Raw genomic sequence first — 20,263 nt, 5'->3', positions numbered from 1 at the left:
AGGACTAATAGTTATATCTAGGCTAAAATATTAACTTGATGGTAAGGAATCCCTTTACTTGGAAACGGTTCGTTTTGTTTTTTGTTTTGTTTTTTGTTTTTTTTTGTTTTTTAATTATTGGACATTTTTTATAATAAAATTAAGCATTTTAAACAAGTGTTGTACGGTGCTTGTATCTTTCATATACTCCATTCACCCCTAACTTATATTTGGTAAGATGAATTGGTTTATTTTCATTAAAAAAAAATAATAATAATTAGTGACAACTCCAAACCTTAAACCTTTCCTTGTAATGGTACTGTGAGATATGTAAAAATTGAATAGATGGGTGTTTTTTATATGTAATTTTAATAAATGGTCTATATTGATTTGTTTATATTTAAAAATTTAATTGAAACAATTATATGTTTCACATGAGATTACAAAATTGATGCAATTATTAGTTCAATGTTTAAATTGATACGAACTTCTAAATGGAAATTTTCTTAAATAATTTTTGTTACGATCAAAATATATTTGGCTAAAGCACCATTTTGGTCTATAAATTTTAAGGTTTGTTCAATTTTAATCATTATATTTTTAATAAATCTTAAATATAGTCTTGTAAAATTAATTTTTAACGGAATTGGCTAATCTAGGTTTGATTTTCTACTTTTTAAAATTATTAAGTTTCGATTGTAACAATTTGAGTTTTGAGTTTTTGTTTTTGAAAATTAAGTCCATAGATATTACTTCCATTTCTAAATTACTTGCTTTATTATCTACTATTTATCAATAGTTTAAAAAGTCAAACCATATTTTAAAATTTTGGTTAAGAATTCAACCAAGACACTTAAGTCACAAATCATTGTAAGAAATGGGGAGGAAATAAGCTTAATTTCCAAATTACCACAAAAAAAATGTTACTAAATGAGACCTATTTTGGTAATGATTTCGTTTGTAGTTTTTCGTTTCTTTTTAATTTATACTTGTTTCCTCTCAATTTTTAGATTACTATTTCTACATTCGTTAAAAAATATTTAGATTCTTAGTCAAATTCTAAAACTAAAAAACGGAATATTTTCAAATATAGAAAAATAAATCAACCTATTTACAAATATAATAAAATGACATTGTTTATTAGTTAGACACTAATAGACATTAACATTATGTCTATCAGTATCTATCATCAATAGATAATGATATTTTGTTATATTTAAAAATACTTATAACAGTTTTATCATTTAAAACAATTATTCTAAAAAAAACTACTTTTTTTATTCAGAGATATAATGAAGATAGCGGAAAAAAAAAAAAAAAAAACTTACGGTTGAAGTAAAAAGATCATTTACTCTGTCATTTTTTGTCTGACATAATATGCTTTTCTAAACTATGTGCTTCCACTTCCATTTAACTCTTTATGCAGAAAAAGTTTTCGTCGGTTTTGATCTTATCATATATATATTCTATGGGTCAGCTTTATCATTGTGTCATATTGTATAGGCCAAACATAACGACCAAGGATTAAAATTAAAAGTAACATAAATGAAATTAGAATTAAAAAAGGAAAAAGAAATGAAGCTAGGGTTTGTTTGGAAATCAATTTTGTCCTTAAAAAATCATTTTCCATGTTTGATAGATGTTGAAACTGATTATAGAGAAATCTATAACAATTTAAATTTGATTTTTTAATAATTAGTTGAATGGTGATTCTCATGGTGATTGACTGGGAATCACCTACAAACTTAACATCCAATAATCTTCTACTACTTAGCTCGAGTCTCGGAGGTTCTTCAAGGTCCAGGGTTGAAATACCCTGGTGGTGGTTCAAACATAACACCCTTAAACTCTGGGAAAAAATCAATAATATTACTTTATAAAGAGTGTCATGTCAACTTCATTAGTTATGATAATAGAAAATTAATGATTGGGACCAAAACGGTATCAATCTTGGAGATTAAAATGTTGTTGTTTAGTAAAAAATTTGAAAACAATGAAGTAAATAATTCAAAAATGAAGTAAACAATGTAGTTATCAATTAATTTGGTTGAATATAAATTAGTATTAATTAATTTATAAACATGTTCAGTTTTAAAAAAATGAATAATTATTTATTTTATAGTATCATATAGTCTTTAATACAACAAAAATGAATAGAGGCTATAAAATGAAAAACTATCTTCATTTAGCTTCTTATCTTTTTCTTATATAATACTACATTTTGAACTTTCAAATTCAAAATATGGATACATTAAAAAAAAAAAATCATTGTCTTTAGAATTTGCTCTATTTGGGCTACAAAATCTGAAAAACTGTTTTAGAAAACCAAATTCATATTATCTATCAGATGAATATTATCTTAATTTTTATTATATAAAGGCTTAATTTTTATTATATAAAGGTTTTAGAAAACCATATATCAGATGAATATATCACAATTTTAGAAGTAATAATAACATACTAAAGTTTCAAGGATTAACTTGTCACACATATAAATCATATTACTTGTACTTTACACATAAATTTTGTCCGAGTATTAGAAAATAGAAAAAGTAGTTTTTGGTTTTGAAATTTGGCTACTGATTTAAATATTTACTTAAAAATATGAAAATCATGGTAAAAAGAATGGCATTTTCCAAATCATTTCTAACCTTCTAAGAAATACCCTTTTAACTTTCCTAAAATTTGTCTTAACATTCTAATATATTTAGTAATAAAGTTTTGAAGCCATTTATGAAAAGTTAAGGTAATATTACAACTTATAGAAGAATATAATTATTTCTAAAATAAATGGAAAAATTAGGATTTTTTTTTTGTATGGATGACTCAAAGTTTAGGTCCAAAATATTGTTTGGCCCAAATTTAAAAAATGATAACTAGTGAGAGAGCAAGCTCACATGCGAGAAGGAGCATGAGAGTAGTGAGAGAGTGTAGAAGGAAGAACTCTGACGTATGAAATCACTATCGTATTTTGACTAGTTGATTGTGAGCAAACGAAAAAAGGGAGGAGTACAAGTGTGAGAGAGTGACACAAGCAAAAACATTCTTATCAAAGCCAATCGAAATTTTGACCGTGAAATTTACAAAATATATGTATTTAGTTTCTAAGTTTCAAAATGGTACATTCTCTTTTCTCTAAGTTTTGAGCTTGGTTTCAACATAATCCATAAGTTTCAAGATATTACAATTTTATCATTGACATTCTGATTCGAAGTTTTGTTTCAATTTGATCACTAAGTTTCAAAACCTACACTTTTTTATTCTCAATTTTCACTAAATAATAACTTTTAGTGTTTGACATTAATAACTATTAATTAATTTACAATAATTATGAAATGAAATTTTAAATTTAATTTTAATACTGATGAAAAATAATGAAAGTAAATTATAAATCTTTTAAATTAATTAATAAATATTACCACTTAACAAAAAAATAAATATTTAATGAAAAAATTGAGGTTACATTTCTTTTAGTGTTTGAAATTAATGTCCATTAATTAATTTAAAATAATTATAAAATAAAAGTTTAAATTTAATTTTAATACCGATGAAAAATAATGAAAGTTAATTAATTGTAAATCTTTTAAATTAATTAATAAACCTTACCACTAACGAAAAATAAATATTTAATAAAAAATGAGATTAAAAATGTATTGAAAACAAAATTAGAACAAATCTTAAATCTCAAGAAGTGCTAAAGACTAAATTGAAATCAATTAAAAAATAAATGACAAAAAGTACAACATTTTGAAAAGACCAAATAGAAACTAAAAAAAATACTTTTCAAAAACAAATATCCAAAAATATTAAGGGCAATTCTTTTGTAATATATATACAGTCAGTACTCTGAGAATATCTCAAGATGTACTCGTATTTATGTTTCTTCATCCATCACTCATACTAAAGAAAATAATTAAAATATTTTTTGTAATATATATACAGGTAATGCTGTGGGAATATCTTGAAATGCACTCATGTTTATGTTTTCCCGTCCATCACTCACACTAAAGCAAATGATTAAAATATTTCAAAAAACAAATAATTTTTTTTGTAATATATATACCAATAATACTGTGGGAATATCTCAAGATGCACTCATGTTTATGCTTCTCCTCCATCACTCACACATAGGGATGTCTATTTACCCCGCGGGATCGAGGCCAGGGACGCGGAGACCCTCCCCGAATGGGGCGGAGAATCCCCTATTAGATGGGGAATGGGGGAGAGAATAGAGATAATTTTTTTCGTTGGCTAAACGGGGATTATTTTCTCCGTCCCCGTCTCGACTCCCTACCCCGATGAATATAATAATAATAATAATAATAATAATAATAATAATATTTATTATTATTTTATCTATATATTTTTTACAAAAAAAATTATGATATAAAAAGTTAGTTATTTTCTAATTTTTATTTCAACATTTTCGTACTTTAATACATTTCTAAATTATTTTAACATTTAAGACTTTCTACCTTAAGTCATAAATGTTGTTGTATTTAAATAGAAAGCTTGAGACATTGTAATATTTAAATTTTAACTTTTAGAAATTATAGAATTAAATTATATTTTTTTTCACGTATAATAGTATTATTTTTATAATGAATTTTTATACTATTGACTTTGAATGAAAAATTTATTGGAAATAATTCATTTAATATATATAATTTTATTTGGTTGAGAATAAACAAAATTACTAAAAATGAATATATTAAAAAAATAAAAAGGAAAAATTTTCCTGATTCCCACGGAGAATCCAGTCCTGATCCCCACGAGTAATTTCACACGGAGAATGAAATAGGGAGATGAGGATGGAGAAGCTTTTCCCATCTCCGACCCGCTCCATGAATATTTGTACCCACATCAAAGAAGATAATTAAAATATTTTAAAAAATAAATAAGAAGGGGAGTGTTTTTGAATATATATAGACAAAAGATTTCGCCATCAAATCTCTCGCTTTTCAGCCCCGAGTGTCTGACAATTCACGGTTACGGCAACACGCAACCCACGCCTTCCGCCCCTTCACTTTTCATTTTTCTCTACTGAATCTCCATTTCCTGTACACATCAATGGCGGATGACGCTCCACCAATCCGCCTCGATGCCTACAAGCAATCTCTTCTCAACCGCCACACCGAGAACCACTTCACCGCCGGCGAGATCGTTCGCGATGTCATAATCGGCGTCTCCGATGGCCTCACCGTCCCTTTCGCCCTAGCCGCTGGACTGTCCGGCGCTAACGTGTCTTCCTCCATCGTCGTCACCGCCGGAATCGCTGAAGTCGCTGCTGGCGCTATCTCCATGGGACTCGGCGGGTGCGTTTCCTCTCTCTCGCTCCGCCACTGCCGTTTGATGAAGAAACATCGAATGGTTTTGTTGTTGTTTTACAGATTTGTATATTGTGATTTCTGTGTAGATATCTTGCGGCGAAGAGTGAAGCGGATCATTATATGAGAGAACTCCGGAGAGAGCAAGAAGAAATCGTCGCAGTTCCCGATACTGGTAACCCCTTTTTTTTCCATCTATTTTCTTTAGAGTTCGATTTTAGATTTCAAATTGAAATGAAATTAGTATGAATATCAAACAACTTTTCTTATTGACTAGATTTTCTATTTTCTTTAGGACGATTTGGTAAACATTTCGGCTCATTCTCATAATCATTTTGTATCTTATTTTTATTAGCTAAGAATTTTATTGTAAAAATGCGAATGATATAAACTTAATATTTCAAAAACAGAAAAAAAAAAAATTTAAAACGGTTGATCTTCCATTTTTTTGTTTTTGATTTTTGAAAATTAGACTTATTTTCTATTTGATTTGCATGAATTCTTATCCATTTTTTTTTAAAAAAAACAACCTTTTTTGAAAAACTAATTTCGTTAGTTTTCAAAAATTGGCGGATTAATAAAAAGTACATAAACATTATAAAATCAAACAAGGCGTTAGCTTTTGGTTTTAGATTTCAAATTGAAACGAAAATTAGTGAATATGAACAACTCTTCGTTTTGAGATTTGTTATTGAGTAGATTTTCTATTTTCTTTAGAGATTGATTTAGATTTCAAATTTCAATGAAGTTAGTATGAATATGGACAACTTTTATTTTTTTTATGAATAAAATAAAATAACAAAATATTTTATTTTATCTAAGTCTTGAATCTAATTTTTATTTGATTATCAATTTAAAAATGTTACAGGTAATTTTTTGAATTTTATTTTAATCTAGACCCTAGGTTTCAAAATGACAAGTTTTGTTTCAATTTGGTCTCGATATTTTGAGATTTATATTTTTAATCTCGATTTTTCACTAATATATGTTAATGAATTTAAAATAATTAGATGAATTATAATTAATTAAGTTTCATTCTTTTTTTTATCACTTTTAAAAAGTAATTTAAAATTTTACTTCATAATTACTTTAAATTAAGAGATATACTTTTTTGGTCTACGTTTTGGGTTAGTTTCTATTTAGTTCATAGGTTTTAAAATGTTTACATTTAATCTTAAGTTTTGATTTTGGTTTCAATTTAATCCTATCAAAATATTAGAATTTTATCTTTAAGATTTGAGTTTTGTTTCAATTTGGTTCATAGATTTCAGGATTTTCCATTTTTAACCTCAATTTTTCATTAAATAATCACTCTCAAACATTGATGTCAATGTTTATTAATTAATTTAAAGTAATTATTATGAAGTAAAATTTTGAATTTAATTTTAAAAGTGATGAAAAATAGTGTAATTTAATTAATTATAATTCGTTTAATTATTTTAAACTTGTTGACATACATTAACACTGAAGACGGAAAAATAAGTATTTAGTGAAAAACTGAGATTAAAAATGTGAATGTTGAAATCTAGAGACTAAATTGAAATAAAACTCAAATGTCAAGGGTAAAATTGTAACAATTTGAAATTTATGGATTAAATTGAAATCAAACTCAAAACTTAAAAGGATTAAATGTGTAACATTTTGAAACCTTGAGACTAAATAGAAACTAGACTAAAAACTCAGGGATTAAAAAGTTATTTTCACATTGATATAAATTATTACAAGTGAGTATTTAATAAAAAATTAAGATTAAAAATGTAAAATCTGAAAACTTAAGAAATAAATTGAAACAAAATTCAAATTTCAAAAGTAAAATTATAACTTTTTAAATTTAAAAACTAAATAGAAACCAAACTCAAAATTTAAAAGAATAAAATAAAATTTAGACCAACATTAAAAAGGTATCTTTCCTTAAAATAAATTTGTTCTCTATTATTCTGGTATGTACAAACATTTTGTATATGGTAACCTAATTTTCCGAATAAAATTTGTTATTGAATGTGACTTGGGGGTAGTTTGGGTATATTCTTACAAAATGGGTTTTCTGGTTTTCTTTTTGACGAGATTATAACGAATGCTTTTTCAATTTTGTTCATTGTTTTTCACTAATACCCTCATGCTTTCAAAACTTAAAAGTGCAATGATTTAATGCTCCCTTTTTTTTAACATAGTAAAAATAAAATTAAAAAAGGTTTAACTAAAAAATTTTTACCACGACACCTTCAAATTACACCCAAGTTTTATCCGACTTACATAAAAATGCAAACTTAGAACTATATGGTGATACCTTAAAATTATGTGGTAATTAAATTTTTATCTAACCATTTTTAAAACATTTATAAAAATGTAGTGATAATAATGCAGCTTTTAAGATGAATTTTACTCCATTTTATGAGAGGTAAATGATAATAATACGAGTTTAGAAATAATAGAAATATTTTTTAAACAAATGACAAAGTTACCGTAGTATTTTTACTTTATTTTACAATTTACCCTTGATTTAAATTGTCGTTCTCCTTGTTTGTGCTTAAATTAAATTTAGTTATCATGGTTTTGAAAATTTTAGTTTAGGGTTAAATCTCAAATTATAATTTATTTTATTTACCACTTTTTTTTGAACGTGATACATATCTAGCAACATCTAAAAGAAACATGTCATGTGTCAACCGAACAAGACCCAACTATTTTAAATATATCTTCTAGACAGATAAATATTTATACACCTCATATAAAACAACAAGCGATAATTTTTATAGGATCGATTGGACAAAACTAAATAAAAATGAGGACTATTGAAACTAAAATACAAATAATAATTTAACCTAAAAAACTCATGGTTTTGTAAGAGATTAATATGTTATAATGTTATTAATGTAGAAGCGGCAGAAGTAGCAGAGATATTGGCACAGTATGGGATCGAACCTCATGAGTATGGTCCAGTTGTGAATGCTCTCAGGAAGAGGCCTCAAGCTTGGTTAGATTTCATGATGAAGTAAGCTCATTTTCTTTCTATCATAATCGTTTAGATTCTTTTTGCTAATTATTATTATTTTAGATTAGCTAAGAGATTGTTTAATAACCATTTCGGCCTTGTTTGAGAATTCTTTTTTGTTTTTAAAAATTATGTTTGTTGGTAAGAGTTGTCCAAAATAAGATCCAAGGCCAAACACATCCTAAAGTAGATCTACATGTCCCAAAAGGAAAAGTCAAACCCTCAGGTTCCAAACTGACTAACCAAGCTCGTCCAATTTCACGAAAGGGGCGTGGACAACTCTTTTGACTAGTTTGACTTCTTATGGGTCGTGGCTGATTGAGCAGGAAAATGGTTGACCCAAGCCAGATACTACACTCTACAACCTCGAGGGTCACATTTATTCTCACATTGCTGATATTACTATTCCAAGTGAGAGCAAAGAATGAGCCTTATAAATAGCCACCACACCACTAGCCTCAAGGGCTAATCAATTGTTTTTATGCTTAGACAATTTAAATAATTCATGCACTAACTTAGGTATTAGAGTTTACTTGGCTTGGAACCACATTGGTGCGAGTACTCTTACAAGTTAGTTCCAGCTCCAACGTGTGTTCAAACCATAGGAAAGGGCTGAAAGAGTAAAAAGGGCTTGGACGAGATACCCACATCATCATTTGGCGCCAACGAGTGCTTAGAGGTCAGCGATCAAATAAAAAAATACAAATTAAAAGGACAAAATCCTCCATGACTCCGAGCAGTTCACGACTAGAACTGAGCCTTGGGTAGTGGAGGATACATCCATGAGGTAAAACTTTCTACCACCCACCTATTCATGTAATGGTCAGAGGGTCTTGTGTTCTTCGATGAATTGGTTGATGAAAGTGTGGGCCAACTCCCCATAAGAGTCTAACGCTTTGGTGGATCCTTTCAGTACCAAAACTCAGGTTGGTCCTATTAGGTACATGTGGAAGGCTTGATAGTGTATGGCTTCGAGAACCCAATATAGCTCCATTTGTTAATTGATACGTCTTGGGTTGATTGATTTTGTCGGAACTACCGTTGTATTCTTTGATCATGGGGAGCTTGAAGTGCTCTAGGAGCTCTTCCATTGTGACCTTGCTTGAGAATGGGACATTGTCTTTCTTCAAGAGCTTATTGGGGAGTTCTATGTGCTTGAGCAAAGCATCAATTTTTTTGCCCATTTGGGCCTCCCCTGCTAATTGATTTTATCAGAGATTTTGGAGAGGTGTCTTTTGCCAATCGCCTCATCCAATGGCCTTGCAACTCAGGAGATTGCACAATTCGATCCCCTCTAGAAGTGGTTAGACCACGTGTTGTGGTGGGGGATGGGTCTAGTCACAACTCATCTAATGCTAGTTTTTGGGACCACCATGAGTGGGTAGGTTCCTGTGTCTTGGCCCTCACTTTTCCCTTGTGTGGGTTACGTACTAGAATAAGGTTTGTGGCCCCTCATCGTGGGTGCTGGCATGACATCATCTTCGTCATGGCTTCCATATGGTACATGAATACTACTTTCGTCGCTTGGAGGCTAGAGAAGACTTTCAAGACGGTATTTGTTCTTCAAGTCCTTATGGAGGGTTTTCTTGGGCATTTTCACTTCTTACCATCAGGGCGGTAGAAACTTTTGCCTCTTGAGTGTACCCTCCATCGAGGGGTTGATTCCCCTTTTGGTCGATCCAATTCTGGTCGCGGTTTGCTCGGGGCCATGAGTGATTTCATCTCATGGGGATTTTCTCATTTGAGCATTAGTCTCCTAGCCACTCGCATTGTTGAGCTTCACTTAGACATGTCATCCCCACAGACGACGTCTAATGTTGGCATAGGAATCTTGTCGAGGTCCTCTTTTTACTCTTTCAACTAGAAGTGTGCAAAAGTTGGATAAAATCGACGAACCGAACCGTGTACACTCCTACCTTCAACCTTGTCCTCTAATCCAAATACATTGCTAGATCTAAAGCTGACCTGCAATTGTATTCACATCGATGTGGTGTTGAGCCAAGTACACTTTGATACCTAAGTATATGAAGAACTTATCTCGATTGTGTACATAGAGAATTGCTTATCTCTTGATGCTGGTGGTGTGGGATTGTTTATAAGATACATTCTCTTACTCTCGCGTGAAATATGTGAAATAATAGTAGTGTCGAAAGTAAGTGTAGCACTCGAAGATACAAAATACCTATCTTAAACTCGACCAGGCTTAAGATTCAAGAGTTTTCACTTTTCTTTAGGGACGCACAAATTCTAGAACGTCTGTGAGCTTGAACTTTACCTCGAGCAACTCAACATATATAAATACAAAAGTAACATCTATGAGTCTTTTATTATTAAGATCGGTATTTTCCTTGAGAATGGATGTAGGATATAGACGTGAATAATTTTCTTTGACAATATTCTTAGGCGGTGAGTTTATCTCGATCCCACAAATTTGTCTCATACAAAAAAGCAAAGGTTAGCTTTGTAATAGCCATCAATAAAATCCATTTGAAGTTTCCCAGCCTTTTCTAACCAACATGTTGACTGCTCCCATCCAAGAAAGACAATTGACATCACAATTTTCTACCCTTTTTTTTTTTCTTTTTTAAATGTTTGTGAACTCTTGAAATTGTTTCATAAATTATTAAATTTTTAATTTTGTATTAGATAATTTCTAACTTTAAAAATGTTCAACATGTATATAGTTTCTTATCTAGAAAGACAATTAAGTATTTAATGGGGGTAAATGGATTGGATTGAGTCAAGTTGAAGGTATTTTTTAGAATCAATCCAAAAATTTGGATTGATTAAATTGTCAACTCAAAGGATCCAAATAAAGTCTCTAAACTAACCTAAACCAGCCCTTAAAATTTGGATTGTCGGGTTATAATTTATTTTTTATTTTTAATTAAAAATATGTAAGTTTATATACAACATATGACTAATAACTAATATCTCATAAAATTCAAATGTTAAATACCAAATATCTATGATATTTATGACAAACTTTAAATAAAGACAAATATCATAACAATTTTAAAAGAAAAATATTAAAAGTTCATAAATTAATCAATGTAAAATAATTAAATTTTAAATAAAGAGAAATATGTATAATATATTTCTTAATATAGATAAAATTCGAGTTGGCCAAATATTTTTTAGGCCAACCTACGATCCAATCTAACTCAACAAAACTAGAAAAAGTTCAATCTAATCAAATCCAAGCACGAACCTGACTCAACCCAACTCTTACATTTTAGGTTGGGTAGTTTGGGTTGTTCGAGTTGGGTTATTTAAACACCCTTAGTATTTAAAATCATCTTGACATATTAAAGATATTAAAATTAATTGAGATATTAGATATAAATTTTAATTTTAATTTAATGAAACTCAACTTTTTATTTATTTATTTATTTTGTTTAGTAGATCTATGAATTTTAATTAAGTATCAAATAAGTCGAGCACTTATTAGACCACAAATTGAAAATTTAGAAATTTATTGGACATAAAGTTAAAGATTAAATGTATATTTGACATATTTTAAAGTTTAGAACCATATCGAACACAATTGGATGTTTACTCATTAAACACTTTTAAAATTTGGGATCAAATAGATACAAATTAAGTCTCTTGTAATTTGACCTTATTTTTTTAACCCAACATTTTGTACCAGTAATTGTTGACCGAGAAACTCTTAAGAAATATTTGACTTAGAATTTAAATAAATAAATAAGGTCTAGATTTGTATGGTTGTATTTAGATTATTAAGAAGAGTGAGTCATAGAAACCCGAGTCTATGTCATCCAGATTTGGTTTAAAGAAGTCAAATTTTAATTTTAGTCTTGGTATCGATCCCGACTGAGATGAACAATTAAACCAATGGACCAAAAAGGTGCTTTGTGAAAGATGGAAAACTTTGACTACTATTTCTGATAATTTCCTAAATTTAGGTGAAACCTAGGTTACTTTAGGGTCAGATAGGTAATCTGGATTTTGTATTATGTTTCAGATTCACTAAATTCAACAAATATGTGTTAGGAGTACACCGAGAGTTAACAGCAAAAAAACAAAAAATGAGGAAACAGGAAGGTAGAACTTCGATAAAGTCGTAAACTTCGGATCTTATGTTCCTTTCGTCAAAGGGTGACTGAAAGAAGCATCTCTTTTCTAAGATTAATACGAGGCCTGCAGAGAAGTCTGACTTCTAGTCAATTTAGATCATATTTTTGAAAGTTATTGGATTTTGTCATCCAAACTGTGCAAATTCTGAGGAATAACATTTTTATGTTTTTGGTGTATATAGATTTAAAATACAAAATCATATTTAAAATTAAAAAAAAGAGAAAAACGTTTAGAATTTTTCAAGTTATAAATTCAGTTCATTTTTTTTAAAAAAATAATTAGTATTTCATGTTTCAATAAGCCTTCGTCAAACTCAAAAGACATTAGGCTATCATTCTTTTTTTTTTTTGGTAAATCGTGGTTTAAAAATTGGACCCTCAAACTCCTGAAAATGTTAAAATCAGACCCTTAAGATTAGAATAAATGTAGAAATTGGACCTATAAATGGTAAAAATTAAACCTTCAAACTTATACAATTATTACAATTTATATAATTAAGTTTGAAGGTCCACTAAAACCCTTGTATAAGTTTGAGTATAGAGATGTGCACGAGTTAAGTTGGGGAGATTTTTTTAAACCAACCCAAATTTTTAGGTTGGTCGGATTGGCTACCCGAATGACATGAATAGGATTGTCGGGTTGTAAAACAACAAATTTAGAAAGACGGACAACGGAAAATGTCAAAGAAAGAAAGACAATGAGAAAAAGGAAAAAAAAAGCATCAAGATTCAAAAATGAAAATAGAAGAATCAAACCTACAATAGCAAGACAAATTGAATCTAAATGAAGGTAGACAATGGCTTGAGCCGATAAAGATGAACTGAAGCTGATGAAGACAAAAGGCTGGAACTGAACGAAGACTGAAGATGAAGATGAAGATGAAGAGATCGATTGAAACAAAATGAAGTTGAACAAAGGATAAACAACTGAAGTTGAACGAAGAATGAAGATAAAGCAAACCAAATCGAACGAGGGAGAGCCGGAGATGAGATCGAGGTACACAAAATCGAGAGGGAGAGTCATATATTTATGTAAATTAATATTAGTAATTCGAATTGAGTTGGGTCAACCCAAATTTTAAAAAATGTATTTGAGACCCAATCCAACTCTTTGGATTGAGTTGGATAGTCCGACTTGTTTGGATTGTCAGATTATTTGAACATCCCTAAATTTGAGGACTTAATTTTTAAAACTGAAAGTTATAATTACCACCCTACTTTATGGGTGATTTTTGCAATTTACCCTTCTTTTTTCTAGTTCAACAGTTCTAAAATAGATCATATCATCGACCTTTAATTGAGAATTTTGTCCACTAATTTATGCTTGAATTCTTTAAAAAAAGAATTAGCAACTGTAACAAAATGTTGCTACCCTCTCGGGATACGCAGATAGGTGTAATGGTAAATCACATCATTCTATTATTGTCAAAGTCAATTTGTTCTTTCTACATTAAAATTTTGAATTGTTCTAATTCTTACGTTTCATGCTCCGCAATTTTGATCTTATCATATATATGGAAGTGATTCAATTTTAAGTTTAACCAGTAAAAGGAACCTAATTTACCTCTTTAAAACCCCTATTCTACACAAAATGTAACTACTAGTAGTAGCAGCAATGGACAAGTTGGTTTTGGAATACCTCGATTCCTAAAAGAAAAGTACTGAGCTTAGAAAATATTATTGATGAGTACAGTTTTAAAAGCAAACAGTATAATTTCAACATTTATTCCTATGATTTAGTGTTTGTATTGTTTGTGTTGGTGATGTAGGTTTGAATTAGGATTGGAGAAGCCAGATCCTAGAAGAGCTCTACAAAGTGCTTTCACAATTGCTTTGGCTTACATATTAGGGGGACTAGTCCCCCTTCTTCCTTACATGTTTATTTCAAATGTGATGAGAGCCGTGACAGCATCGGTTGCATTGACACTATTAGCGTTGCTCGTGTTCGGATATGCAAAGGGTTACTTCACAGGTAATAAGCCCTTTAAAAGCGCCCTCCAAACCACCCTCATCGGAGCTATTGCATCTGCAGCTGCTTTTGGCATGGCTAAGGCTATACAACAATGAACTAAACAACTCCCCATGTCAATCTCTATTCAGAGAATGCCCCCTAAGGCCACATGTTCAGTCTAATCTCATGAGATTATTCTATAACTTTCATTAGTTTTCTCAGTTTAGGTCCATAAATGAACATTTGATGTGGTTTCTAAAGCATTGTCATATGCAGAATTCAATTTTCTATGAGCAACAAATATGGTTGAAAAATCATTTCCAATCCTTGAATTTTTTGGCTTGGTGTATAAGAACATACATTGATACATGAATCGATAATCGATATTCGATAATCGAACCACTGTTAATCATGAATCAAAGATCTCTACTCTACATTTTCAATCATGTTTTTAAGGAAATTTTTAACTAAAAGACTTACTAACATAAAATAGAAGTAAAAGATTTCAAGACTTATAGTATAAAGAAGAATGAACAAATATAAATTTTGGTATGTCATAGCCAAGAAAACTCAGTTTGTGTGAGGGATATATGTGTACACGAGCACGCACATGTGAAAGATTATGGGCATCGAATTTAATATCAAGCAATCATAACGAGAGGAGTGTCTGCCTAGCTATACAAAAACATATGGGGCAAGGCAGGCAAGAAGCAATTGAGAAACCACTTCTACAAAACTGATACTATATACTATGTGTTGATTAAAATATATCAAGGCCTACAAGATATAATGCTTGAAAGTTGAAACAAAAGCATTACCTTGTAGTAGCACCAAGAAAAAAGATGGCTGAAATTCCATAAACCTGTTTGAAATGCAATACTTTGCTCAAGATATTCAAATGGCAGCAGCTTAATCACCTTAACTTCATAGTCAACCAATGGCTATTTAGTGTGGATAGTGAAGACAAAAAAAGGAACTTATATTGATCTTTGAGATCTTATATTGATGAAGTCTTATGAACCCAACCAAAATGTATTGTTCTTTTAACGGGTTTGTATCTTGTCTGCTGTTTCATATAGGATTTCTTGATCAGATGCCAAAGGCTCCATCTGTTGGGTTAGAAGATTAACAGTATTCAATTTCTCGATATAAGATTCATCCAACCTTGGTTGTATCTCAAAATCTTCACATTTCTCCATTTGCCTGATTAGAAGTTCAAAGTCTTGGGAATTCTCTTCATGTGTTTGAGTATCGATTGTTTCCATATCCAGTTCATCGTCCTCATCGTCCATATGTCTCCTTTCATCGTCTATTTTTCTACCATTATCTGAATTCCCAGAAAAAGGGCTCGCTAGAAGAAGCTGCTCCCATGCAACATCTTGTACATCTGGAAGAACAAATTGACTATGATTGTCTAAACACAACTTTTCATCCATAAGCACTTTCATGAAGTCAGAATTAAGGAAAAAGTCTTTCATTCCATCAGGGAATGGATCAGATTCTTGTTGTTTTCCCGGACCTGTCACTGCTGGAAGTAGAGTTGTTGACAGTTCATCTAATGGTCGTTGGTACCTGACAATCATACCATTTGAAGGTACTTGATTATCATCTGGTATTTGCTCTAGCATATTGCCAGTGTCGGCCATGCGCCAATTCTTTTCCTTTGGTTGAAGAAGCTGAACCAAAAATCCAGGGCTTTGCACTGCCATTACTAAAAATGACAGCATCTGCTGTTGATTCTTTTCCATACCTTGAAGGCGGTCTCTCAATAGAAGCAACTTGTTCTCTGAAGTTTCCTGGTGCTGCTTGAGTTTAACCAATTCCTGCATTACGGCATTTTTATCTATTTTAAGATTCTCAACTTCCTTCCATAGCCCTGAATAATCAGGTAGTTCAACTTGTCCATCGGAATTGTCTTGGGGCTGTGATGCTCTACGCTGATCTGTGCCCTGGATGTTTTTCCTTCGGTAAATGTTCTTCAACAGATGTTTTTGTCCTTTAATGAATCCATCAGTTGCAAATTCCCAGCAATCAGTATCGATTTTCCGAAAACCCTAAAATAATAAAAGAATCCACTTGTTATAACAATGATATGATAATTCAAAACTATATGTCAGTAGTGAGGGGGAAATGTAGTTGTTTCTCCTCTACCAGCTTTCATGTCGAACAGTTTCCCGTTTTTTGTAAGAGTATAAAAGCATGTACTTCAAATGACAATTTTACTCTCAGAAACTATGCACATTACAGACACAACAAAAAATGTATCTGCAAAACCCCAACAAAAATTAATACTTGAAGTTGAGTGTGTTTCTGCAGATTACATCATGATTGAACCAGGAGTCTATGAAACAATAAACATTTATAGAGAATGTTCCAAAAAGGAGTAAAAGACAAAGCTGCAGACAAAGGAACTATACAGAATAAAGTGAGACGTTTGTGAAATTTCCTCTATAGTAAATACTGAAGAAAAAAAATCAGAAATATTCCCAAGAAAATTCTAACAGTAGGCGAGTACGTTGAAGAGTTTTATCAACTAAGTGCACACAAGTGGCCAATTTCATTGGCAGCCTGCGAAATTCCTCTGTGAATCATTTTGATCATTCATGAAATTGGGATTCACTCAGTAACTACGAACCTTATCAAAACAATAACTACAAACCCAGCCTAGTGTCCCACTACGATGGCCTTTACATAGCCAAAAACAATTCACTAAGCCATATCTTGACAATGGCAAAACCCCAATATGAAACTCCTTGCCCAATTACTCTCCACGAAAACCCCCTTCTGACAATACCCAATCTTCAAAACCTCCATGGAAGCTCTTCAATCCAATAGCATCATCACCCACATGCTAGAGCAATTCATTTAAAATACTAAAATTCTTCCCACCATGGAGCATTCATAAGTCCTAAAGTAATGAATATAGCAACCACAAGCAACTTCTTGTTGATGGAAACGAAGATTCCACTGAACTTCCAACTGATGCTTTTGAAAAGAATATGATCGTTAGAGAATTTACAGAAGAAGATGATGGTAACCATGTCAATTGTATGGTGCAGCTCCTGTATCCAAGCCCTGAGCAAGCCAGTTCTAATAAACAGCATTTATTTTCCACTTACTAAAACCAGGATTTCACAAAGTTTCTGCAGATAATTGAACATTTTGTTGAGAAAAGAAGGGGTTAAGGGTTTCCATGTCTAAAGGAAAAATTCTGCCTCTGAGGTTACCATTAACCAAAACAGAGCAATTAACCGACCTTACACAAATTCAGTCAAGTCCCCATCAACATTACCCTAAGCTAATTCAAAGTAAATCTTCACCAACAGTCCTCAATTGCGTTATTAGCAATTAGGGCACCTAGAACAAGACGAGTTGCAGCAATATAATCAGAACTCAAACACAAAACAAACGATTAACTTCATGATGAACAAGGTGTATGAAGGTCTTTTACAAAGAATGGAAAAAATTCACAAAAACAAAATACAGAAACAAACAAGAAACACAAACAAATGATGAAAGTTTTCTTTAAAAAGAAAAAATAATAATAAGAAACAAGAAACTCACGTAGATATTAAGCTGGCGCATGAAGCTAGAGAAATTGCTATGCTTAAAGTACTTGGGAAGCACGTGAAGAGAGAATTGGGTAATATCCAAAATGGTAAAGCTATCATGGGAAGAAGTCCAGGAGATAATTGAATTAGTGGAATCATCGTCAACCATGTCGTACAATTTCTTAAGAAATGGCGCCACCGACGATCCCTGACGCTCCGCCGCGGATTTCACCATCGGAGAATATGAAAGGAGGAGGAGACTGAGATTAAGGTAGCGTAATTAGGAGGAAATGAAAAGGGCAAAAAGAGAACTGGGAATTTGGGAATTTCGAGGGTTTTATCCTTTGAAAGTGTTGTGTTGTTTTGTTTGGTTTTTGAGAGGCAAATTGTCAGTGAAATGCTTCCCTTCTCCGCGGCTTTGCTTTGCTTTCGCCATTGCCGCTGTTTCTTGAGAGATTCTTCTACCAATTTCACCGCTTACATTCTGCCACGTTTTTTTTTTCTTTTTTTATTGAATTTAAACTGTTTTCAAATATAGAAAAATAATCAAAATATTTACATATATAGTAAAATTTCACTTTCTTCCTTTAGGTTAAAATATCATTTAAGTTAAATTACAAGTTGAATAAGATTTTTATATGAGTGGCAATTTTAAGAGGTTGAAATGAAAAAGACCTAGATTTTAAAACCTATTTTTTTTTTTAAAAAAAAAGAAAAATCTTTTGCTTGCATCATCACATGGTCTAATCATGATCATAACTCTATGAAGTATATACGATGATCCTCGAAAATCGATACTTACTCTTGATGCTCGATAATCTTGGTACTCACTCTCGCTCTCGATCACTTGACATTTTTGTTTCCTCTTGCTAATCGTTTTCGTTCAAAGTGATTTGCAAGTTATTTTATTTTTAACTTAACCAAAACAAACATCATGTTCAAAAAGCCCATGCCCAGGCAGTTCCATATGTGGAAATTTTTGTACACTTTAACTCTCTAATGACCCTTGGATCATCCAAGACATATTCACATATCAAGTATTAAATAAACATTTATTTTTCATGGTTGGTTTTGGTTGTATAGTCATATAATTTAGTCGAGATTCGAAAGAATGAGGAAGTATTATATATGATCACAAGCTAGAAGTAAAGAGAAAATAGTGACAAGTGAGAGAGAGAAGTACGAGCGACAATCGAGCATCAAGAGCCATTAGTGAGTATCGAAAGTAAGTAGCGAGTAGATAGAAATTAGCAGTATTATGGAATGGGGTTCTTTCTTTTGGTTTTGTACTTATTTTTCTATACTTATTTGACGTCGACTTATCTATCCCGGACCATTTTCGGCTGATGGGTGAAGGTAAACTTAATAGTATATCATCTAATATTTTTCCCCACTTGTGGGTTTGAACATAGGACCTCCCTGAACCATCTACTCTGATATCATATCAAATCACTTATTGACCCAAAAGTTTAAGCTGATGAGTGAAAATAAATGTAATAGTATATCATCTAATAGTAAGAATGAGAAGGAACAATATATTAATGTAGATTGATTGAAGGAGATCACCGTGCCAAGTACATTGAAGTACTAATGAACTGAAAGGTCGCATATACGAGCTTACGAAAGTTAGTTTGTTAAACTTCAACATATAATGAGGGTTAAATATTAGTTGGAATAAGAATCTCTCCGCTATACATAGTGGACAATGAGATGTTGAATTTCTCTTTTATGGTCCTAAACAGTAGATATTCATAAGTTTTAAACAACATCAACAAGTGCAGCACATTCACAACACAAAGAGATAACATGTGTGCTGAGAGGAGGTATGAAATGGATATTTTATCATCAGTATTCAGTGTTATCGATAGGAAACAGCAACACCAAACCACAAAATTAGTATACTACACAACATAACACTAGACTTCATTTAGGCCATAATGATGAATGACAAAATGATGCATGAGAACTCACATAGAGACAATGATAATAATGTGACCTTGCAAGGTGTTAGAAATGAGACTAATTTTAAGGCTGTTGGAAATGATCCATATGCAAAAAATGTAGACGAATGTTACCATGCAAGGCGTTGCAAATGATATCACTATTGAGATAGTTGAAAATATGTCACATCAGTCTCCAATTGCATTAGGATGCAATTCTTCAAAAGCATGACTATTAGTAAATATTGTAAGGAGGGAAGATTTAATTTTGCATGTCTTGTCTCATTGCGACGTAGATCCTGAAGCTGGCTAAATATTCTTTTGCAAGAATGATCTAAAAATGAGATTATCAATATTGGCCATGAACACGAATTTTGAATATTTAGTTAAGAGATCAAATAAAGATTTATACATTTCGATGTA

At 31.2% G+C, this 20,263-nt stretch overlaps 2 protein-coding genes across 3 annotated transcripts; one reads left to right on the top strand and one right to left on the bottom strand.

Moving 5' to 3' along the window:
- The first annotated feature begins 4,859 nt into the window (after positions 1-4,859).
- LOC120081468 (vacuolar iron transporter 1-like) lies at positions 4,860-14,740 on the top strand. Its single transcript, XM_039036354.2, has 4 exons — positions 4,860-5,294; positions 5,396-5,481; positions 8,184-8,298; positions 14,168-14,740. Exons 1-4 carry the CDS (start codon positions 5,050-5,052, stop codon positions 14,463-14,465), a joined length of 744 nt encoding a protein of 247 aa, XP_038892282.2. The 5' UTR covers positions 4,860-5,049; the 3' UTR covers positions 14,466-14,740.
- HSFA8 (heat shock transcription factor A8) lies at positions 14,027-18,408 on the bottom strand. 2 transcript variants are annotated; one of them, XR_016530668.1, is made up of 3 exons: positions 17,914-18,408; positions 15,168-16,403; positions 14,027-14,466 (listed from the first exon to the last, which is right to left on the bottom strand). XR_016530668.1 is itself a non-coding variant. In XM_039036353.2 (2 exons), the coding sequence occupies exons 1-2, from the start codon at positions 18,133-18,135 to the stop codon at positions 15,393-15,395; spliced, it is 1,233 nt and encodes a 410-aa protein (XP_038892281.1). In that variant the 5' UTR covers positions 18,136-18,408; the 3' UTR covers positions 14,880-15,392. The 2 variants fall into 2 exon arrangements, 1 of the variants encoding a protein (XP_038892281.1); XM_039036353.2 differs by lacking the exon at positions 14,027-14,466 and having other exon boundaries at positions 14,880-16,403.
- Positions 18,409-20,263: the final 1,855 nt, after the last annotated feature.

This window comes from Benincasa hispida, chromosome 7, assembly GCF_027475165.1.
Source record: "Benincasa hispida cultivar pf3 chromosome 7, pf3_genome.v1.1, whole genome shotgun sequence".
Taxonomy (NCBI): domain Eukaryota; kingdom Viridiplantae; phylum Streptophyta; class Magnoliopsida; order Cucurbitales; family Cucurbitaceae; genus Benincasa; species Benincasa hispida.
Note: the sequence above shows the minus strand (reverse complement) of the source record. Positions and strands in the feature narration are given on the sequence as shown.

Excerpts from the sequence above, each read along its gene's own strand:
- LOC120081468 (XM_039036354.2), top strand. The coding sequence starts at position 5,050 with ATGGCGGATGACGCTCCACCAATCCGCCTCGATGCCTACAAGCAATCT. Across the intron at positions 5,482-8,183 it reads CGTCGCAGTTCCCGATACTG|AAGCGGCAGAAGTAGCAGAG; the intron begins GTAACCCCTTTT and ends TTATTAATGTAG. Across the intron at positions 8,299-14,167 it reads TGGTTAGATTTCATGATGAA|GTTTGAATTAGGATTGGAGA; the intron begins GTAAGCTCATTT and ends TTGGTGATGTAG.
- HSFA8 (XM_039036353.2), bottom strand. The coding sequence starts at position 18,135 with ATGGTGAAATCCGCGGCGGAGCGTCAGGGATCGTCGGTGGCGCCATTT. Across the intron at positions 16,404-17,913 it reads TGCGCCAGCTTAATATCTAC|GGTTTTCGGAAAATCGATAC; the intron begins GTGAGTTTCTTG and ends TTATTATTTTAG.